Source organism: Anticarsia gemmatalis, chromosome 18 (genome assembly GCF_050436995.1).
Source record: "Anticarsia gemmatalis isolate Benzon Research Colony breed Stoneville strain chromosome 18, ilAntGemm2 primary, whole genome shotgun sequence".
NCBI lineage: Eukaryota > Metazoa > Arthropoda > Insecta > Lepidoptera > Erebidae > Anticarsia > Anticarsia gemmatalis.
In genome coordinates, this window is record NC_134762.1 from 3,826,467 (window position 1) to 3,843,781 (window position 17,315).

Here is a 17,315-nt window from a genome sequence, read left to right on the forward strand (position 1 = left end):
ATTAACTTACTTGAAGGTATCTTGCCGTTATATGTTAACTAAATGATTGGGCTAAACACTACCAAAGGTCCCAAATTATATACACAGAAATTGAATTTTGGCACTAGAACCTACCCATTTATTTAGTACCCATTTATATAATTTTCATTTACCAATCTATTTCCATTTTATTGTTGGTACATTGCAACTTATTTTTACATTATAGTGATTATTTGACTAATACGCTGATTGGATAACATATGCATTATAACTTTTCGCAAAATTCTAATTCAGCGAAATAAATGAGTTCCTTACACAGCTTCATAGACCTGATTTTTTATTTTCTATGCTTTGCCCAGCAGTGGGACACATAAGGGGCTAATAAAAAAAAAAAAAAAAAAAAAAAAAAAAAAGCATTAAAAAACTTTTATCTCTATGATCTTTTCGTTCCAGAATTTGCTGGCATTAGATTAATTTGCATTTCATGAATTTCCTATCCTTGTCACACACATGAAATTATGGTACCCGTAACTCGTTTCATGCTCAAAAACGTTAAGTGATACCTGGATAACATATAGTTTATGGTTGCCATTTTGTTTTGCGAAACCGAAGCTGTTATTTTGAGTATTTAGTGAATAAGAATCATAAGTACGAAAGATTTTGTAAATAAATGTGCGGTCAACAAAACATTTAAAGGGAAACGTAAGATGAATTCGACAATATCTGATGATTTGACCCGAGAACACTTAACATTGGAGGCAGTAAAGTATTTAAGTAGGTTATGTTTCAAATATCGAAGTTTGTCATGTTTCAATTGTTTTGTTTATTATGACACTTGTTGTTTTCTATGTTTTTGCAGAAAATATATCTTCGAACAATCAAAACATTGCATTATTACATAAAGAATTGTTAGAAATCAACTTATCAGTAACCGCATATATCGAAGAAAGTAAGAAACGCCTTGCGGGGCTTCGTTTGGACTTAGCACACGACGCGAAGGGTTCTCATAAAGTTGTTGAAATATTATCTGAGAAATGTAAGTATAAACAATACTTATTCGCGGAGTAAATAGTGGTTACATTATTGTTTGGAGTCTACTTAAAACTATCTTGTATTTTAATTTCTAATACGAATCCAATTCAATGATATACTTAAGTTCTTACTCAGAAAGAAAGTGTTGCATTATAAATAGTTAATTGCTTTGAACTTATTTACTTTGTTCTAACTTTTGGTGCCTAAAGTTTGAATTAATTTTCTACTCTAGTTTCATGTAAGTCATAAAAGTCATCTGAAACAGATACAATACGGGCCAATGATGGTGATGAATCCATTTCTATTTTTCAGAAAATGTCAGCACCACCTACACCTTACAAACGCAGCAACCTGTCTAAAATCTCCAAAATGGTACATGAAAATAACAATAATACTAACAATAAGTTCTCTGAACGTCAACAAGCCAGGACATTTGTAGCATGGTATAAACGCATGATAGATAATGAGAGACAAAACCTAGTATTGTACATATCTGATGATGCCATACTTGAGTGGTTCGGCAAAACTATTAAAACTAGGAAAAAAGTTACAGCTTTTCTAAAATATGATATGCAATGTTCAAGACATGATTTTACCACAGTTGATAGTATAGACAAAATAGAAAACAGAAATGATAGATTCCAAAGGTTTGTATGATATTTATTAAATTAAGTGCTTTTATTTGTTGTTTTCTTTTTCTAACCCTGAACTTTTCCTCTCTAAACAATTAGATCACAATATGTATTAGACCATAGATGGATTTTATTAAATAACTTGTATAACTAAAATTAAGTAAAATTAGTTGTAGTATAAAAAGCTCCTTCAATTTCATTTACCTAGAAATCATAAACAAACTAAATCTGTATAATAATTTGCAGGAAAGATGAAACAATATTGGCTAGTCCACTACATTCCCCTGAGATAATCAGATCTAAAGACAGATGTCGCAAAAGAAGGCTACTGAGGTCAAACTGCAATAGTCCAGAGTGGGCTGAGGGTTGCCAGCCTCCAGAAGATGAAACCATAGACAAAAAACAAAAGACTGACAACATTGAACCTGAAAATAAAAATGAAGTGAGTTTGAATCCTCTCAAAAGATCATTCTCTGATGAAGAAGTAAACAGCAAAGGTGATGGGTTGCTAAGAAAAGTCAAACGTAGGTGTGTGCCGGTCACACCACCTAATTGTGAAGTGGGACAAGGAGATTGCTTGCCATCCACCAGTGGGACAGATTCAGATAGATCACATGAAGCTTTAAATGCTCAGTTGCAAAAGTTGGCTGTAGAGTGTAATGGCTACATAGAGTTTACAAGAACTAGGAATAGCCGCAGTGTGGATGCCATGAAGTGGGAAAGAAAGTGTAAAGTACAAATCAGCTATTCTGAAGACCCTTTGAATGTTGGAGAGTATATTATTTGGGCAATAAGGTACACAGATGAGAGCAAGTGTAGGAGGAATCTTTTGGCTGCGTTTGAGGAAGTTGCTAAGGAGGAAGAATTGAAGAAAATTTAGAATTATCTTTTAATTAATTTTACTGCCAAATTCTTGAGTCATTGAATGAGTGTTATTATAAAGGGCACTGGGTGTAATCTAATGCATGGATAATTATATAGATACATTATTTTTGTAGATGTTTTTAAATCTGTGGCAGAACTTTACTTAGATTATACTCACTTGCCCTTTTAGTAGTTAGTAATCTCCGAATTTTTTGATGTCACAAAATGAAATTTGATTCTAAACTGTAAGGATTGTGTAAGGTGAATTTGACAGTAAAATTATCAAACAGCTGGATGTTATACACACTTTGATAACCATGTGATATGAAGACATTTTATTTTTCTATGTTATAGTGTTTATTTGTATGTAACTATACTAAACATTTACATTGTGACCAAACTATACCTCTTGACATTATGAATTTGTAGCCTAGTGATAGTTTTTAGTGAACAATTTAATTACTGTATGCTCTTAACATGACCAAAGTCTGTATACCTAATTTTCTTGTATCATACATATTACTACTTGAGCACATTCTTTTATGCAATAAATAAGCATACTTATATAAATTAGAAAAGCTTTGTTCTGTGTACTTTGTACAGGATAAAGAAAAGTGACTAGCATTAAATTTTTTGAATTAGTTAAAACTTTGGACCTGCTTTTTCTTCGAATCTTGAATACTCTTAGTTTGCATGAAAATTAATAACATAGCGTTAATATTACCGTTACATTTTAATTTAAAATTATCGAATAAAAAGAACATACATGTATTTTTTGTAACTATGGTTTTTAATTCTCGAGTCTCGGTCATCTGTCGCTAGGTGCTCGCGACACTTGACCCGCTATTTCAATCTCTTTGTAAAACGAGGTAACCATCTATCTCGAACGATAACATGGATCTTTGTCCACACTTATGTAGTATTTACGCCGTCACAAAGTAATTTGAGTGTTCATGAAAGTTGATCGATGCAGTTGCATATTGAAATACGATGAACAGCTACAAACAAGTTTCAAATCTGTCGTTATCGATCGCACTAGATGGTTTCCATAGTCTTCAATGCGATCTCTGTTGATTCCACTATTCTCTTACCACCGAACTCTAGATTTTATATTAGGTTTAGACTTAATTTTAGTTGCGAATAGTTTAGTACTAGGCCTATATTAAATTGTGACTCAATCTTGTTTACGTTATAAAGTTATGCAATGTTTTTATGTAGTAATATTTTTTTAAGTTGCCCGTTTATTTGCGCAATAATGTTGAATTTAAATGCACATTTCAATGGCCCACAGACTACATGTTACGCAAGTAAAATTGTTAATTAGTCTTATCAAGTTGATTGACTGCTCAGTCGTTACGTTCTAACGTGCCAACCAACGCCTATTAATGCTTAGATTGATCACATTAGTTACACTTACCATTAAATCTTTTATCACGGCGCAAAGAAAGGTAGATTTACCCATTCAAAAGGTACTATTAAAGTACCTATCTTCAATTATCGCGCATTCAAATAGCCAACATGTTAGATTTACTTATAATTTACAATACGATTTTACTTAAGTAATTCGGCATATGGATTGTAAATGAGATTGCCAAGTGTAATGGATGTTAGTTTTAACTATTTGTAAGTTTTATGTTGTTAACACATTACTTGTAAAGTAATGAATGTGGGAATATTTTTGTTTTGATTATGCTAGAGATGTATAAGGTAAATAAAACTTGTTTAGAAATACACATTTCTTTTATTCTCGTAATCCAAAAAGGGGGTCAGACTCGGAATGAAGATTATTTTTCTCATAATTAAATATTTAACAAAGAGTTTACGTAATTAACCCATTCAGTGCCGTGCACGCCCATCGGCGGGTGAAACGTTTTTACTGACACGCCGAGCCCGCCCATGGGCGGTTGGATTTTAACCTCCGATATCTAAGCCAATAACCATTAGAAAAATGAAAGATTTTGTGAAATGATTCGTTTTACTAAAATTTATTCGTTATCAAAACGGCCTGCAGATATCTCAGGTTTGGAAAAAAGTCAATTCCGACTTTTCATGCCGAACCCGCCCATGGGCGGGCATAACACTTATTCAGGATTTAACAACCTTTTGTGAAATTAGATAAGAACTATAATTTTAACTAAAATTTTATAATTATAAATTTTAACTAAAATTAAGTTACCTTTAATAGAAATTGATGTTGTTTTGCGTCGATAAAATATAATAAGAAGATTTATAACCTACACGCATAAAAAAAATGTTCTGGCCAGAAGCGCAAACAAATATCGCACGAGCTAAATCATTTTGCACGAAAAAACAGCAGACATAATGATCATGGTAGGACCCAGAAGTCATAAACCATATTTACCTGTGTATAACAAATTCAGTTGTATTGTCTGAACAAAAAAAAAGAAAATATTACATATAGTAAATAGGAGGAACGATAAAAATTTATTGTAAGCAAAGGACTATGCAAAAAATCGTCCCATATCATCAACAGATGCCAAACATATCTCATTAAATACATCTCGACATTATGATTATTTTTTACTATGGCGACATCACTGTAGGTTATGGGGTTATCGTGCAATAAAAAAATATGTTATACTTATACAGTTTTATTAAGTATTAAGAACTGAATTAAAAATGTACTATTTAACTAAAAACTCGAGAGAGAACAGCCGTAAGACGTACTTTACCCTACCTCCTTGCTCCGTTACCCCGACCGCACCCTTTCGACGCTTGCGCCCGCTATTGAACAGTGGTATTGCACATGCCTAACAGGGGCGCGTACGGTTGGAAGTTGTGCCCATATAATAATATCAATTATATGGTATATGGGCAAAGGTCGACATATCGACTTTAATCTACCAGCGGCAATGTTATCGACTATTATAATAGATGAATAATATAACGTTATTTTTGTCTGGATAATAGTTCTGTTGTTATTAAGTATCTACTTGCACAATTGTTTTTGTGTTATTAATACTTAAAATGTCTAGTTGAACAATTGCTTTTTGTAATTATCGTCTAAAATGTATTTTTTTATTTTAAAATAAAAATACTTTATTTTTGTCAAAAGTCTTTTTAAAAAAAAAACCCCGTCGAATTCCGAACTAAAAATTGGTACTGACTTTTCATGGGACGTAATAATGATATTGAAACTTGTCCTATGTCTGTTGATGGGATGGGACACTGCCCATACATTTTTTTGCATGGTCCTTTGCATAATGTACTTTTTTTAACTAAGTAGGTATGTAATTTAATGTACCCAAGGATTGACGACACCTGACAATTAAAAAAGGCACATATATGTGGGTTTTTAAAAGGCCTAATAGATTTCTTTACATATATATTAGCTTAATTTTTAGGATTGTATGATTTTGATTCATCTTAGATTAATTAAGTGAGAGTTATGCCTTACCTTCATGCTCCATTTCTATTTCAGCTAATAACCAATAAAACTGTCACAATTTTATCACAAATATCGCAGGAAACTTCACATACACGCTTTAAACACGGTACAGTACATGTAAACTGAACATGTGAAACGGTTTATGTCGAAATCTACAGCTACATGCCAAAAACGCCGATGGGCGGGCAAGGATACTTAATCGAGATGCCGGACCCGCCGATGGGCGGGCTGATATCATAATACAGCGGAATCTGGGTAATGTCGTTAATTTTCAGCTAGGCAGTGAATGGGTTAAAGGCATTTGAACTAGACGCAATTAAGATAAAAACAATAGCATTGTGGCATGAGACACTTGTGTTTATATAGATTGTTCAAATAAAATGTGATTTTAATTGGTAGGATTCTACAGTCACCGTGAGATAAAATTGCTTTAGTGAAAATTACTTGCATCATGTAGATTTAAGTGATAATAATTACTATGCAGGTGAACATTACATAACATTTATAGTACTTATGTTGAACAGTTATACTGAATGCTAACACATTATTAAAATGTTTGCATATAATTGTTTTATGGATCATGATCTTAAGCAGAAAGATATTATGGAATTAGGGGTAGTTTGTTCATTAAATAAAACAAAATAATAAAAAAGGAAAAATCTATACAATTTATTCCTCAACTATAAAAGACATGTAAGAAAAAGATTACATCACTAACAATATACTTAAAGATTGTAAAATACATACAACATAGTTCTAATTAATGGAACATGTTAGTACATTGTCATGACAATAAAACATACTAAGTTATGAGTCATATTACTTTTTAAGAGGTTTAGTGGAGGGTATAAATTTTAATACAATATCGAGCCCTACAATGAATAATACGAAAATTGAGCAAAATAATATTCAAGAAACATGTCAGATCTAAATATTCTGGCACCATCATGGCTAATATTAATTATACAAATACTCATAAATTTACCTATGTAATTCAGTGCCCCTATGTCAACTATAATATATTATTTTAAACATTGAGATCATGAAACATTGATACACACATGATTTCTACTGTTTATTGCAACTGTGATGTTTACATAACAAATTAAGGCTTCTAATTTAACCGATTCATGGCCAATGACTCAACAGTTGAGTCATTAAAAAACCTTTAGGAAGGCCGATGGCTCAATTGGTGAGTCAAACCAAAATTGTATAAAAACGGATATTAAAAAAAAAAAACACTTAAACTACCATTTTTCAGATCTCATTAAACATTTCCGTGAATATCAGACCTGGCCCTTCAATTTAGAGAATATTTTTATTAGTCAGGTGTCATAAACCTTTTGTGTAACTGCCGCAAAACATCTTGTACACTTTTTTGTAAAATCGATTGACTACAGCTTGGAAAACCTTGATTTTCTTTATCTTCAATTTGTTGATCATGGAAATCAGTAAACATTGCCTGGCTACATTCAGTAAAATCGTCGTAGTCCTGATTATCTACAAATAATATTACAATAATAAATAATGATTGAATACTACTAAAATGTTTACTACCTCTGCAATATTTCATTAAAACCAACAAATACTACCTTGAAACGCCATATTAACTTTTATTATCCACAAATTCGAATAGGAGAACACAGTAACACGTTTCTGGTTGTCAGACTGGCTCGAATGATGGCGAAAAGCATTAAATCATTACAAGGAGCCAATGACTCATCAGTTGAGTCATCCCTCAGGGAGGCCGATGGCTCAAATGGTGAGCCACCGACCAATGAATGGGGCCTGGCTGAATTGTTCACGAAAATGAAGGTGGCAATGAATCGGTTAATATTAGTGCCTAATAGGGGCCTAAAAAATTGTCCTATATTATAATATTGCTAAAGAGTATGCTTTATGGCTTCATCAAATCACAAATATACCAAACTGTAATAAGAACTAAGGCCATTTGCACAGCATCAATAATTATAACTAAATCATATGAAGTAGTAAAAAATCATTATAATTACAATATATTGATAAACAAAATGCATTAAAATAACATTTGACAGTAGAAAGACTTGAAGCTGGTGAAAAAGCTAAATATAAATACTTTTATATTGTAATACACCCTTACAATCAATTACATTATCACATTAAACATTCACTTTAGCTGCTTAGTTTTTAATTTGTGTATAATATGAATCAAACTAGGTAAAAAATGTTACCCACTATACTAATTTCACAATAAAAATTAAATTGTTACAAAATATAGTATGACTGGAATAGTGTTTAATCACATCTTCTAAAGAATGTAATTTAACAGGATGACAATGACCAAATGATAATATTTTTATATGAAGCAGGAATGCCTATTGCCACACTAAGTTTTTTTTTTCAAATTGATCTCTTTTACACGAAAAGTAATGTTCCAATTTCTTGTCACTATCTTATCATGATGTATGTAAACAAAGATAAATTACAAAAAAAAAGTTAAATGACTATGATTTTAGATGGTCACACCTTACATAATGTTTTTCAATCAACTTTAAGCCTTTCCACCATCAGCCTCATATTTTAGTCCTTGTAATGGTAATTGTAGTTATCACACCAGCAGGCCACCATATTAAACATATTCTCATTGAACCTGTGGATCAAAGTCATTACCATCACTCAAAGCATTAGGATCCTCAAGCTCCTCCTTGGCATCATTTTCTAATACTGGTTCATTGATAGGATCCTTAGCACTAAGTGCTGCACTCATCTTGGGTGGCTGAGCAGCAGGTGTCACCTTAGATGGTGGAGAAGGATTCGGTCCACTTTTTGTAGTCAATGCTGACTTTAGTTTCTCTATCTCCTTTTCTAGTTCTTCTATTTTCTGCTTCCTTTCACCTAACTGGGCTGTTAATGTATCTTTCTCTAACCTCAAGGTCTCAACTATTGCAGTTTTACTCACTTGTAGATTCTTCAATGATTGCAATTCAGCTTTGCAAAGTTCGACGTCCACTCTCGTATGGTTAATTTGTATTTCAGATTTGGAGAGCCTTGCTTTGTATCCAGAAAGATCCTCGGCCAACGACGTTTTCTGTTTGTCTAACTCGTTCACTTTCACTAAGTAGCCGTCGCGCTGTTCGAGCAAAGTTAAAGACTCCTCCATACAAGATGTCTGCTGCTTTGAACATTCTTGGAGTTGTGTGCTTATCACGGAAAGCCTGTTTCGCAACTCGGTCTCAGAATTCCAACTACTGAACAGTGAAAGAAACAGTAGAATACAACAGGCAAACACGATATACATAGGCCAACGACGCATGTTTTCAATGCCCATGTTCTTTCGAAAATAAAAAGTAATAAGTCTATGTGATAGCCAGCGAATTAAACTTGTACTACAGTTACTTTATTTTTTGCATTCCTTTCTTCAACAAACACAAATTTAATTAATTTGACAATTTTGACATATGACAAAGAGGTACGATTTTGACAGCATTCTCCGGCCCGGCGCGGCGTTCCCTATTTGTTAATTTATTTGCGAAGTACTTATGTACACTTTTTAATTTAATAATATTCTTATTAATAAATAATAATTTTGATTTATATTTTTGATAACTCTATTTTAATAGAAATAAATGTTATTAGAATTTAGGGTAGGTATCTTGCATTTTTGCAGCACTAACATGTTGCTAATCCGTTCAGAAGTAAGACCTTTTTGTTTTTGTGAATATGAAGTATCAAAATATTTGAAGTAAAAATATATATTCGGTAAATTTATATCGATCTGTAATAAATGCTACCGTAATCAGATATTTATAATTACTATGTTTATTTGATATTTTTTCATTTTCCACCATTTTATTCATTTTAACTGGCTGGTCACGTGACCCGCTCTTGCTCTTGTAAACCATAGACAGCAATCCTTCATCGACTTCTTTGGTTTATAGCCACGAGGTTTTTAGAATTATTTCAATTTATTAGTGAAATAATAAAAAGATACTTCATTTTATTCGAACAAAATGCCACCCAGTAATCCTTTGCCACCTAAAGAAAATGCGCTTTTCAAAAGAATTTTGGTAAGTTCAATTGTAAACATACAATATAGTTTGGTGCTGCTTGTCATTCTTTGCGATTATCTTGAATTTATAAAATAATGCAAATCTTGTGGAAAGCATTTTCCCAATAACTGTACATAATGGGTCACGCTCTGAAATATTATGGCGTTTATATGCCGCTGCGCCGCACAATAATAATTTATTCAACAACAAACTATACTAGGCTAGCACCCTTTGGGCTGCATCTAATAATAGAGGTTAAATTCTCAATGATAAGTGCATTGTTATCTTTCAGCGCTGCTATGAACATAAACAATATAAAAATGGGCTGAAATTCGCGAAGCAGATACTTTCTAACCCTAAATTTGCGGAGCATGGAGGTAAGTTTCTGTCCTACACCTAAAATTCTGGGTAAAAAAAATGACATTTTATTGTTTGTATGGTGTCGGCCTCCGATTTTAGGAAATATACCATATAAAGGCATAAAAATAATTGTATTATGGTAAAAGATGTGACAAACAGTGGTATTGTATTATTCAGTACATGATGTTATGAGTATAGTAAAAAATGTTTTCAAAACAATTGTCTTTCAATGTTTGGGATTTCTGTAATTATATGACTTCATTCTCATAATGATAGTCATTACAAATCTTACATTATAGTGGCCTCAAATAATGTCAACAAGTGTGTAACATTTCCCTGTTAATGAATTTGTAATATCCTCTTATTATATTGATTTTATTTAAAATATTACTTTTCAGAATATTGTCCTATGCCAAATGAAAAGCTTAAATACATCTGTGAAAGTCTTTTAAGCCTTATGTTTGATATCAAAAGTAATCTATGTACTCATATTATTTCATAAGTAATCACATAGTAACACAATGACTTGTATTTTTTCAGAAACATTGGCTATGAAAGGATTAACATTGAACTGTTTGGGCCGCAAAGATGAAGCTTATGAGTATGTTCGTAGAGGCCTCCGTAATGACCTGAAGTCTCCCGTATGTTGGCATGTGTATGGTCTGTTGCAGCGATCTGACAAGAAGTATGATGAGGCCATCAAATGTTACCGTAATGCACTCAAGTGGGAGAAGGAAAACATTCAGATATTGCGTGATTTGTCACTGTTACAAATTCAAATGCGTGATTTGGAGGGCTATAAAGTAAGTGTATCATTGTAGCTTTATTCCAACAGAATTAGAAACTCTAAAAGTAAACTTCCAGTATTTTGGAAACCTAATAATGTTTAATTTCCACATAATGATGATGATTTTTTACTATAGAGTGAAGATGGAGATGATAGTTTTTTAATATAGCTTGCTGCCAGTGTAGTTTTACAGACTACAGTAATATTTAGTTTGTTGATGCCTTCTACTTATTCTTACAGATTCTTATGGATTTTGTTACATCTTTTTCAGGATACCCGTTATCAGTTGTTCATGTTGAGACCTACACAAAGGGCATCATGGATAGGCTTTGCCATGAGCTATCACCTGCTGGGTGACTATGAGATGGCCAATAGCATCCTGGATGCCTTCCGAACTAACCAGATGAAGGGACCACATGACTATGAACATTCAGAACTGCTCTTATATCAAAACATGGTCTTGGCAGAATCAGGACAGTACGACAGAGCTCTACAGCACTTAAATAAGTTCTCATCTCAAATTCTTGATAAGTTATCTGTTAAAGAAACCTCTGGTGAATATTATTTGAAACTAAAGAAGTGAGTACCTTTATTAATTTTTGTGTAATGTGTATTAGAGACTGTAAATGTGAATTTAGCCAGCTACTGTCTTATTGCTAGACATGGCTCTCTTTCTAGAATTATATAGTTATTCTTTAAGTCCACTATACTTGATAAGTGAAAGTTTGAGTTTTCATTCAGGAACTGCTTAGAGTAAATGAAAATATATTTGGCATGGTTTTAGGTTAATGCTATCCATATTTTATAAAACAATGTGCTGTTAATATGACTGGTGTAACAATATTTTTTACTGGTGTGATGAGTTTCTTCTGTCATTATTATGCAGAGCAAATGTTTTTCTTTTGTGTTAAAGTTTTAATTGATAAATTTCAGGTTTAAGGAGGCAGAAGGAGTGTATGAAGATTTATTAAAGAGAAACCCTGAAAATGTGATGTATTATCAAAAACTCATAGAAGCTAAACAATTAAGTGATCCTGATGAAAAAGTGGCCTTCTTTGATGTATATAAGTGAGTACACATTATTATTAATAAATAAGATAAGAATGGGACCTACAAATTTGTTTAGTTTTCCTTAGAAATGGTATTTAAATTTGGTGTCTACTATACAACCAAAAACTTATTATATTCAGAACTAAATAGATATTATTAGAAGTACTTCAATATGCTAAAATGCCCGTAATATGTTGAAGTTAAACCTTTAGCTATTTTTGAAAAGCCATGTAAACTCACAATTATATCAATAAAAAGTCAGGATGTATAGCATTAAAAGCACAGTGATAGCTACCCCAACTATATCGGCGTATATATCGAGCACTTATCACATTTATGATGGCTAAATTATGTTATGTCCTAAACGATGTATACTACTCGGATCACTTTCCGTTAGTTATTGAATGTGACTTAGACATAATATTACCAAAAGTAGAAGCAACAAAATTTCAGTACATTAATAAAGTGATATGGGGGACCAGAAGTTACGATGAAACATGTAAATATGCAGAAATATGTAATAGCCTAATAAAATACACACAACTGGCCCCACTTTGCTTGCTCGGGGACCTGTTCAGATAGATCTCATCGTAGTTTAGTGGAACAGCACTATAATCAGATCGCGAATTGTTTGGCGAACGCAGCTAAGTTGTCATATCGACAAAGCCATCGTAACAATAAAAAGAAACCATTAATCGGCTGGAATTACCACGTAAAGGAATACCATCTAATAGCTAGACAATATTATGTGTTATGGAATTGGCAGGGTCGTCCCTCGCACGGTAGGATATACGAAGATATGATTACATCAAAAAAGGCCTTTAAAAATAAGTTAAAGTGGTGTCAGTTGAACCAAAACAAAATTAAAATGGATTTAATCACGAAACATAGATTTAATAAAGATTTTGGTAGTTTTTGGAAAGAAACTAATAAACTCAACTATAAATCAAAACTTCCTACAACTGTGAATGGTTCGGATGACTCTATTAAGATAGCGAATATGTTTGTAAATAAATTTAATCCTACTTCAACGTCACCGACCTCTTGTCAACATGGTGTACGCGACGTAAGTGAGGCCCATCGTGACACGGACGTATCAATTGTTCAATCTATGTTCAATAACATAACATCATCGGATCTCAACGAATTATTTGTAAACACTCAAGATGTCAAAAAATGTATTAAAGATATGAAACGTGGTAAGTCGCCGGGCCACGATGGGCTTAGCGTCGAACATCTTATGTACGCCCCGGAAGTAGTATTTGTTAAAATTGCTGAGCTATATAATGTATGTATTGCTCACAGTTACTTACCTAATGAGTTCATGAGAACCACTGTCGTGCCCATTGTGAAGAACAGAACCGGTGACGTGTCCAGTCTGTCGAACTACCGTCCTATTTCCCTTGCCACTATTTTCTCGAAACTGTTTGAACGTCTAATAATTATACACCTAAATGAAACAAATATTCCGCTCAACGACGCCCAATTTGGATTCCGTGGAGGCCTAGGTACCGATTTTGCCATATTTTCACTCAAAAATACAGTTTTTAAATACGTTAACAGTAATACTTCGGTGTACGCATGTTTTCTCGACCTAAGCCGCGCGTTCGATACAATCGATTACAGTATACTCTGGAAGAAGTTAAGAAGTACTAAAGTACCACCTAAAATTGTTGACCTTTTGGAATACTGGTACTCTAATCAACTAAACCAAGTAAAGTGGAATAATTGTTTATCAGAACCGTATAAATTGACTAGTGGTGTGAGACAGGGCGGGTTAACCTCTCCGGTTCTGTTCAACTTATACGTAAATGACCTTATTGAGGAGCTGAGTAATACCAGAACAGGTTGTTTTGTTGGTGGTGAATGCCTTAACAATTTAAGTTATGCCGATGATATGGTATTGCTCAGCCCCTCAATACACGGCCTAAGAAAACTCATAGGCATCTGTGAGAAATACGCTCTCGTACATAAGTTATCTTATAATGTAAATAAAACAGAAGTCATGATTTTTAAGTCAAAAAATTACCCCAGCCGTATCTTGCCGATCACATTGTGTGGTACACCACTTAAAGTAGTAAACAGCTTCAAATACCTAGGCCATATACTTACCGATACATTAATGGACAATGATGATCTAGAGAGGCAAAGACGTAACATTGCTTGTAAGGGAAACATGCTCGCTAGACGTTTTCACCAGTGCTCGGAGCAGGTACGGATTACTCTGTTCCAGGCGTATTGTCAGTCGCTCTACACCAGCCAGCTCTGGTACAAGTACACGAAGAGTGTCTACAGCGCTCTTCGTGTACAATACAACAACGCATTTCGCGCCATGCTTCTCCTGCCATGGCGGTGTAGTGCGTCTGGCATGTTCGCGGATTACGAAGTGATAGACTTTGAAGCGCTTATGACTAAGTTACGAGCATCTTTCCTTCACCGTGTGAGTGCAAGTAAGAACGGAATTGTGACAGCTGTCTTTCGCTGTATACATGTACTCAGAAAGTTACCGTGAGAATTTGTAATATATATAAAACAAAATAAATATGTCGTACTAAATAACATTCTTTACCTAAATATAAGATAATTATAGTTATAGTTATAATATATGTCGTACTAATACAAACTTATACCAAAAATATATAATTATAAAAAATAGTTGTAACAAATACTAATTAATAACGTTAATAGATACAATGTTACCAATTAATTAATAATATGTGCCATAATAATAATATAATTTTAAATAAGTTAGTTAATAGTTATGTATATCCATGTAATATCTTTATATTATGTAAACAAAAATATGGGTGATTTGCCTGAAATAAATGATTATTTAATTTAATTTAATTTAATTTAATTTAATTTAATTTAATTTAATTTAATTTAATTTAATTTAATTTAATTTAATTTAATTTAATTTAATTTAATTTAATTTAATTTAATTTAATTTAATTTAATTTAATTTAATTTAATTTAATTTAATTTAATTTAATGTATGCGGTCGGCATATCGTCGCTATTACTCATGCACTCGTAACATCGCATAGTTAGTCGTGTTCACATAAGCGTTACATAAACGTATATGTAAATAGAATTGTTTATCTGTCTAGTTATGTATTACTAATTATCACATGAGTTGGCCTAGTTTGAGATGTTTACGAAATATTAATTTAGCAGCATCCAGGCCTAATTTATTGATTTATATTACTAACTGATAATTAACGGGCTGATATTTGGATCCGAAATGAATCATGCATAATTGATATGTGGACCAATTAAATACTGAAGTATTTTGAAATTTAGTGGTATAATTTCATTGAGAACTACATTAATATTAATATCTCACTAACATAATAGACATCATAGTCGCGCATATTTTGTTTCGTATTGCGAGAGCGTACAAACAACAGAAACAGAGCAAAACTAGAATAGAAATACATATTTACGGATAACACTAAATCGACATTCCCGCGAACAGCGGAAACGGAAGGAAATGAGTAACACCTTGCGCATGCCTTAGGGAATTGAATGACACAAGTTTCGATGTCTCTCTTTTGAATACTCATTTATTTACAACTAGCTGACTCGCGCAACTTTGCTTGCGTCACATAAGAGAAAATGGGTAAAAAAATTCCCCGTTTTTGTAACATTTTTTACTGGTACTTTGCTCCTTTTGGTCGTAGCGTGATGATATATAGCCTATAGCTTTCCTCGAAAAATGCGCTATCTAACACTGAAAGAATAGTTCCTGAGATTTGCGCGTTCAAACAAACAAACTCTTTAGCTTTATAATATTGGTTATAGTATAGATGTACTAAAGCGTTGTTTGTAATGTTCCAGGAAAGAATACCCGAAAGCAATAGCGCCGCGGCGACTGCAGCTGTCAGAGGCGCATGCGGCGCCGGTGTTCGAGCGGCTCGTGGACGAGTACCTGCGTCACGGACTGCATAAAGGCATACCGCCCCTATTTGTCGACCTTAGGTATACTACTAGCATTTAATATACGTATTTATAGTTTGATTGTTGGTCATTCTCTATGTTAAGCTTATTTCGAATCGAAACTCTGGTGTCTCGAGGCACATAACCGCCAACACCATACCACTATTAACTTTTAAAAATTCACCTAATAAAGTTTAACTGTACAATGCTATGAATAATCATACCTGGTTGAATACATTTAGCTTGCATTTTTCGCCAAATACTTGACTCAAAAGTTTGCTAGAATGTTCTTTAGTTGATACTTTCAAATGCCATAAATAACATTTTAATATTTATTACATAAAATATTGTTTTAATTGCAGATCGTTATACGCAGACCAGACCAAAGCTGACACGATAGAGAAACTAATACTACAATACATAGAAAACTTATCAAACAAAGGCACGTTTAGTTCGGACCCTAGTGAAGTGAAACAACCGGCGAGTGCGTTGCTATGGGCCTACTACTACGCGGCGCAACACTTTGACTATAAGAAGGAAACGGACGTAGCGTTGCAATATATTGACGCTGCGATAGAACACACGCCTACGCTTATTGAATTGTTTATTGTGAAAGGAAGAATATATAAGGTTTGTGTTTTTGATTATATTTTCATTTTGTATGTAAATATTGCATGAAATAAATGATGTTTAAAGTAGTTAGTTAACTGAACATGGGACTATGATGTAAACACAAAACTCTGTATATAATGTGACCATGTAGATATAGGCATATATTATATGCAACTAAACAGCGCAGGCGTGCCAAAAATAATCGCACCATCTTTGCTTCTCCTCCGCTGGTTTGCGTTGTTCTTTAATATAACTTTAATCAGACATTCCTTCCATTCCAAAAGGCACATATAAAATTTACAAATTATTATTCCCGGCATCGCAGTAAATGTGCATGATTTTGGTCACTATAAGAATAACTTTGATTTTACCAAAGAGTTTATACCATATTTCCGTCGTGTTCCCAGCACGCCGGTGACCCAGTATCAGCATACCAGTGGCTAGAGGAAGCGCAGGCGATGGACACGGCGGACCGCTACGTGAACAGCAAGTGTGCGCGGTACATGCTGCGAGCGGGACACGTCAAGCGGGCCGAGGAGATGTGCGCCAAGTTTACGAGAGAAGGTACACAAAAATAACACAAATAAGGGTTCTAATTACCTACGTATTTCTTGAGCAGAATCC

The 17,315-nt window shown here is 33.4% G+C and overlaps 3 protein-coding genes across 3 annotated transcripts in view; 2 read left to right on the forward strand and 1 right to left on the reverse strand.

Annotated features, from left to right (window-relative positions):
• The first annotated feature begins 523 nt into the window (after positions 1–523).
• On the forward strand, positions 524–4,238 carry LOC142980524 (uncharacterized). Its single transcript, XM_076125958.1, has 4 exons — positions 524–753; positions 839–1,015; positions 1,324–1,658; positions 1,890–4,238. Exons 3-4 carry the CDS (start codon positions 1,327–1,329, stop codon positions 2,521–2,523), a joined length of 966 nt encoding a protein of 321 aa, XP_075982073.1. The 5' UTR covers positions 524–753; positions 839–1,015; positions 1,324–1,326; the 3' UTR covers positions 2,524–4,238.
• Positions 4,239–6,561: 2,323 nt separating this feature from the next.
• Positions 6,562–9,385, reverse strand: LOC142980520 (uncharacterized). Its single transcript, XM_076125953.1, has one exon. It carries the CDS (start codon positions 9,221–9,223, stop codon positions 8,537–8,539), a length of 687 nt encoding a protein of 228 aa, XP_075982068.1. The 5' UTR covers positions 9,224–9,385; the 3' UTR covers positions 6,562–8,536.
• Positions 9,386–9,801: 416 nt separating this feature from the next.
• Positions 9,802–17,315, forward strand: part of Naa15-16 (N-alpha-acetyltransferase 15/16) — a 91,674-nt gene continuing 84,160 nt past the window's right edge. The window contains exons 1-8 of the mRNA XM_076126346.1: positions 9,802–9,962; positions 10,237–10,321; positions 10,845–11,107; positions 11,363–11,670; positions 12,025–12,159; positions 15,981–16,121; positions 16,442–16,709; positions 17,099–17,255. Coding sequence (XP_075982461.1) covers positions 9,906–9,962; positions 10,237–10,321; positions 10,845–11,107; positions 11,363–11,670; positions 12,025–12,159; positions 15,981–16,121; positions 16,442–16,709; positions 17,099–17,255 — 1,414 coding nt within the window. The 5' untranslated portion in view covers positions 9,802–9,905. The remainder of the gene's footprint in view (positions 9,963–10,236; positions 10,322–10,844; positions 11,108–11,362; positions 11,671–12,024; positions 12,160–15,980; positions 16,122–16,441; positions 16,710–17,098; positions 17,256–17,315) is intronic.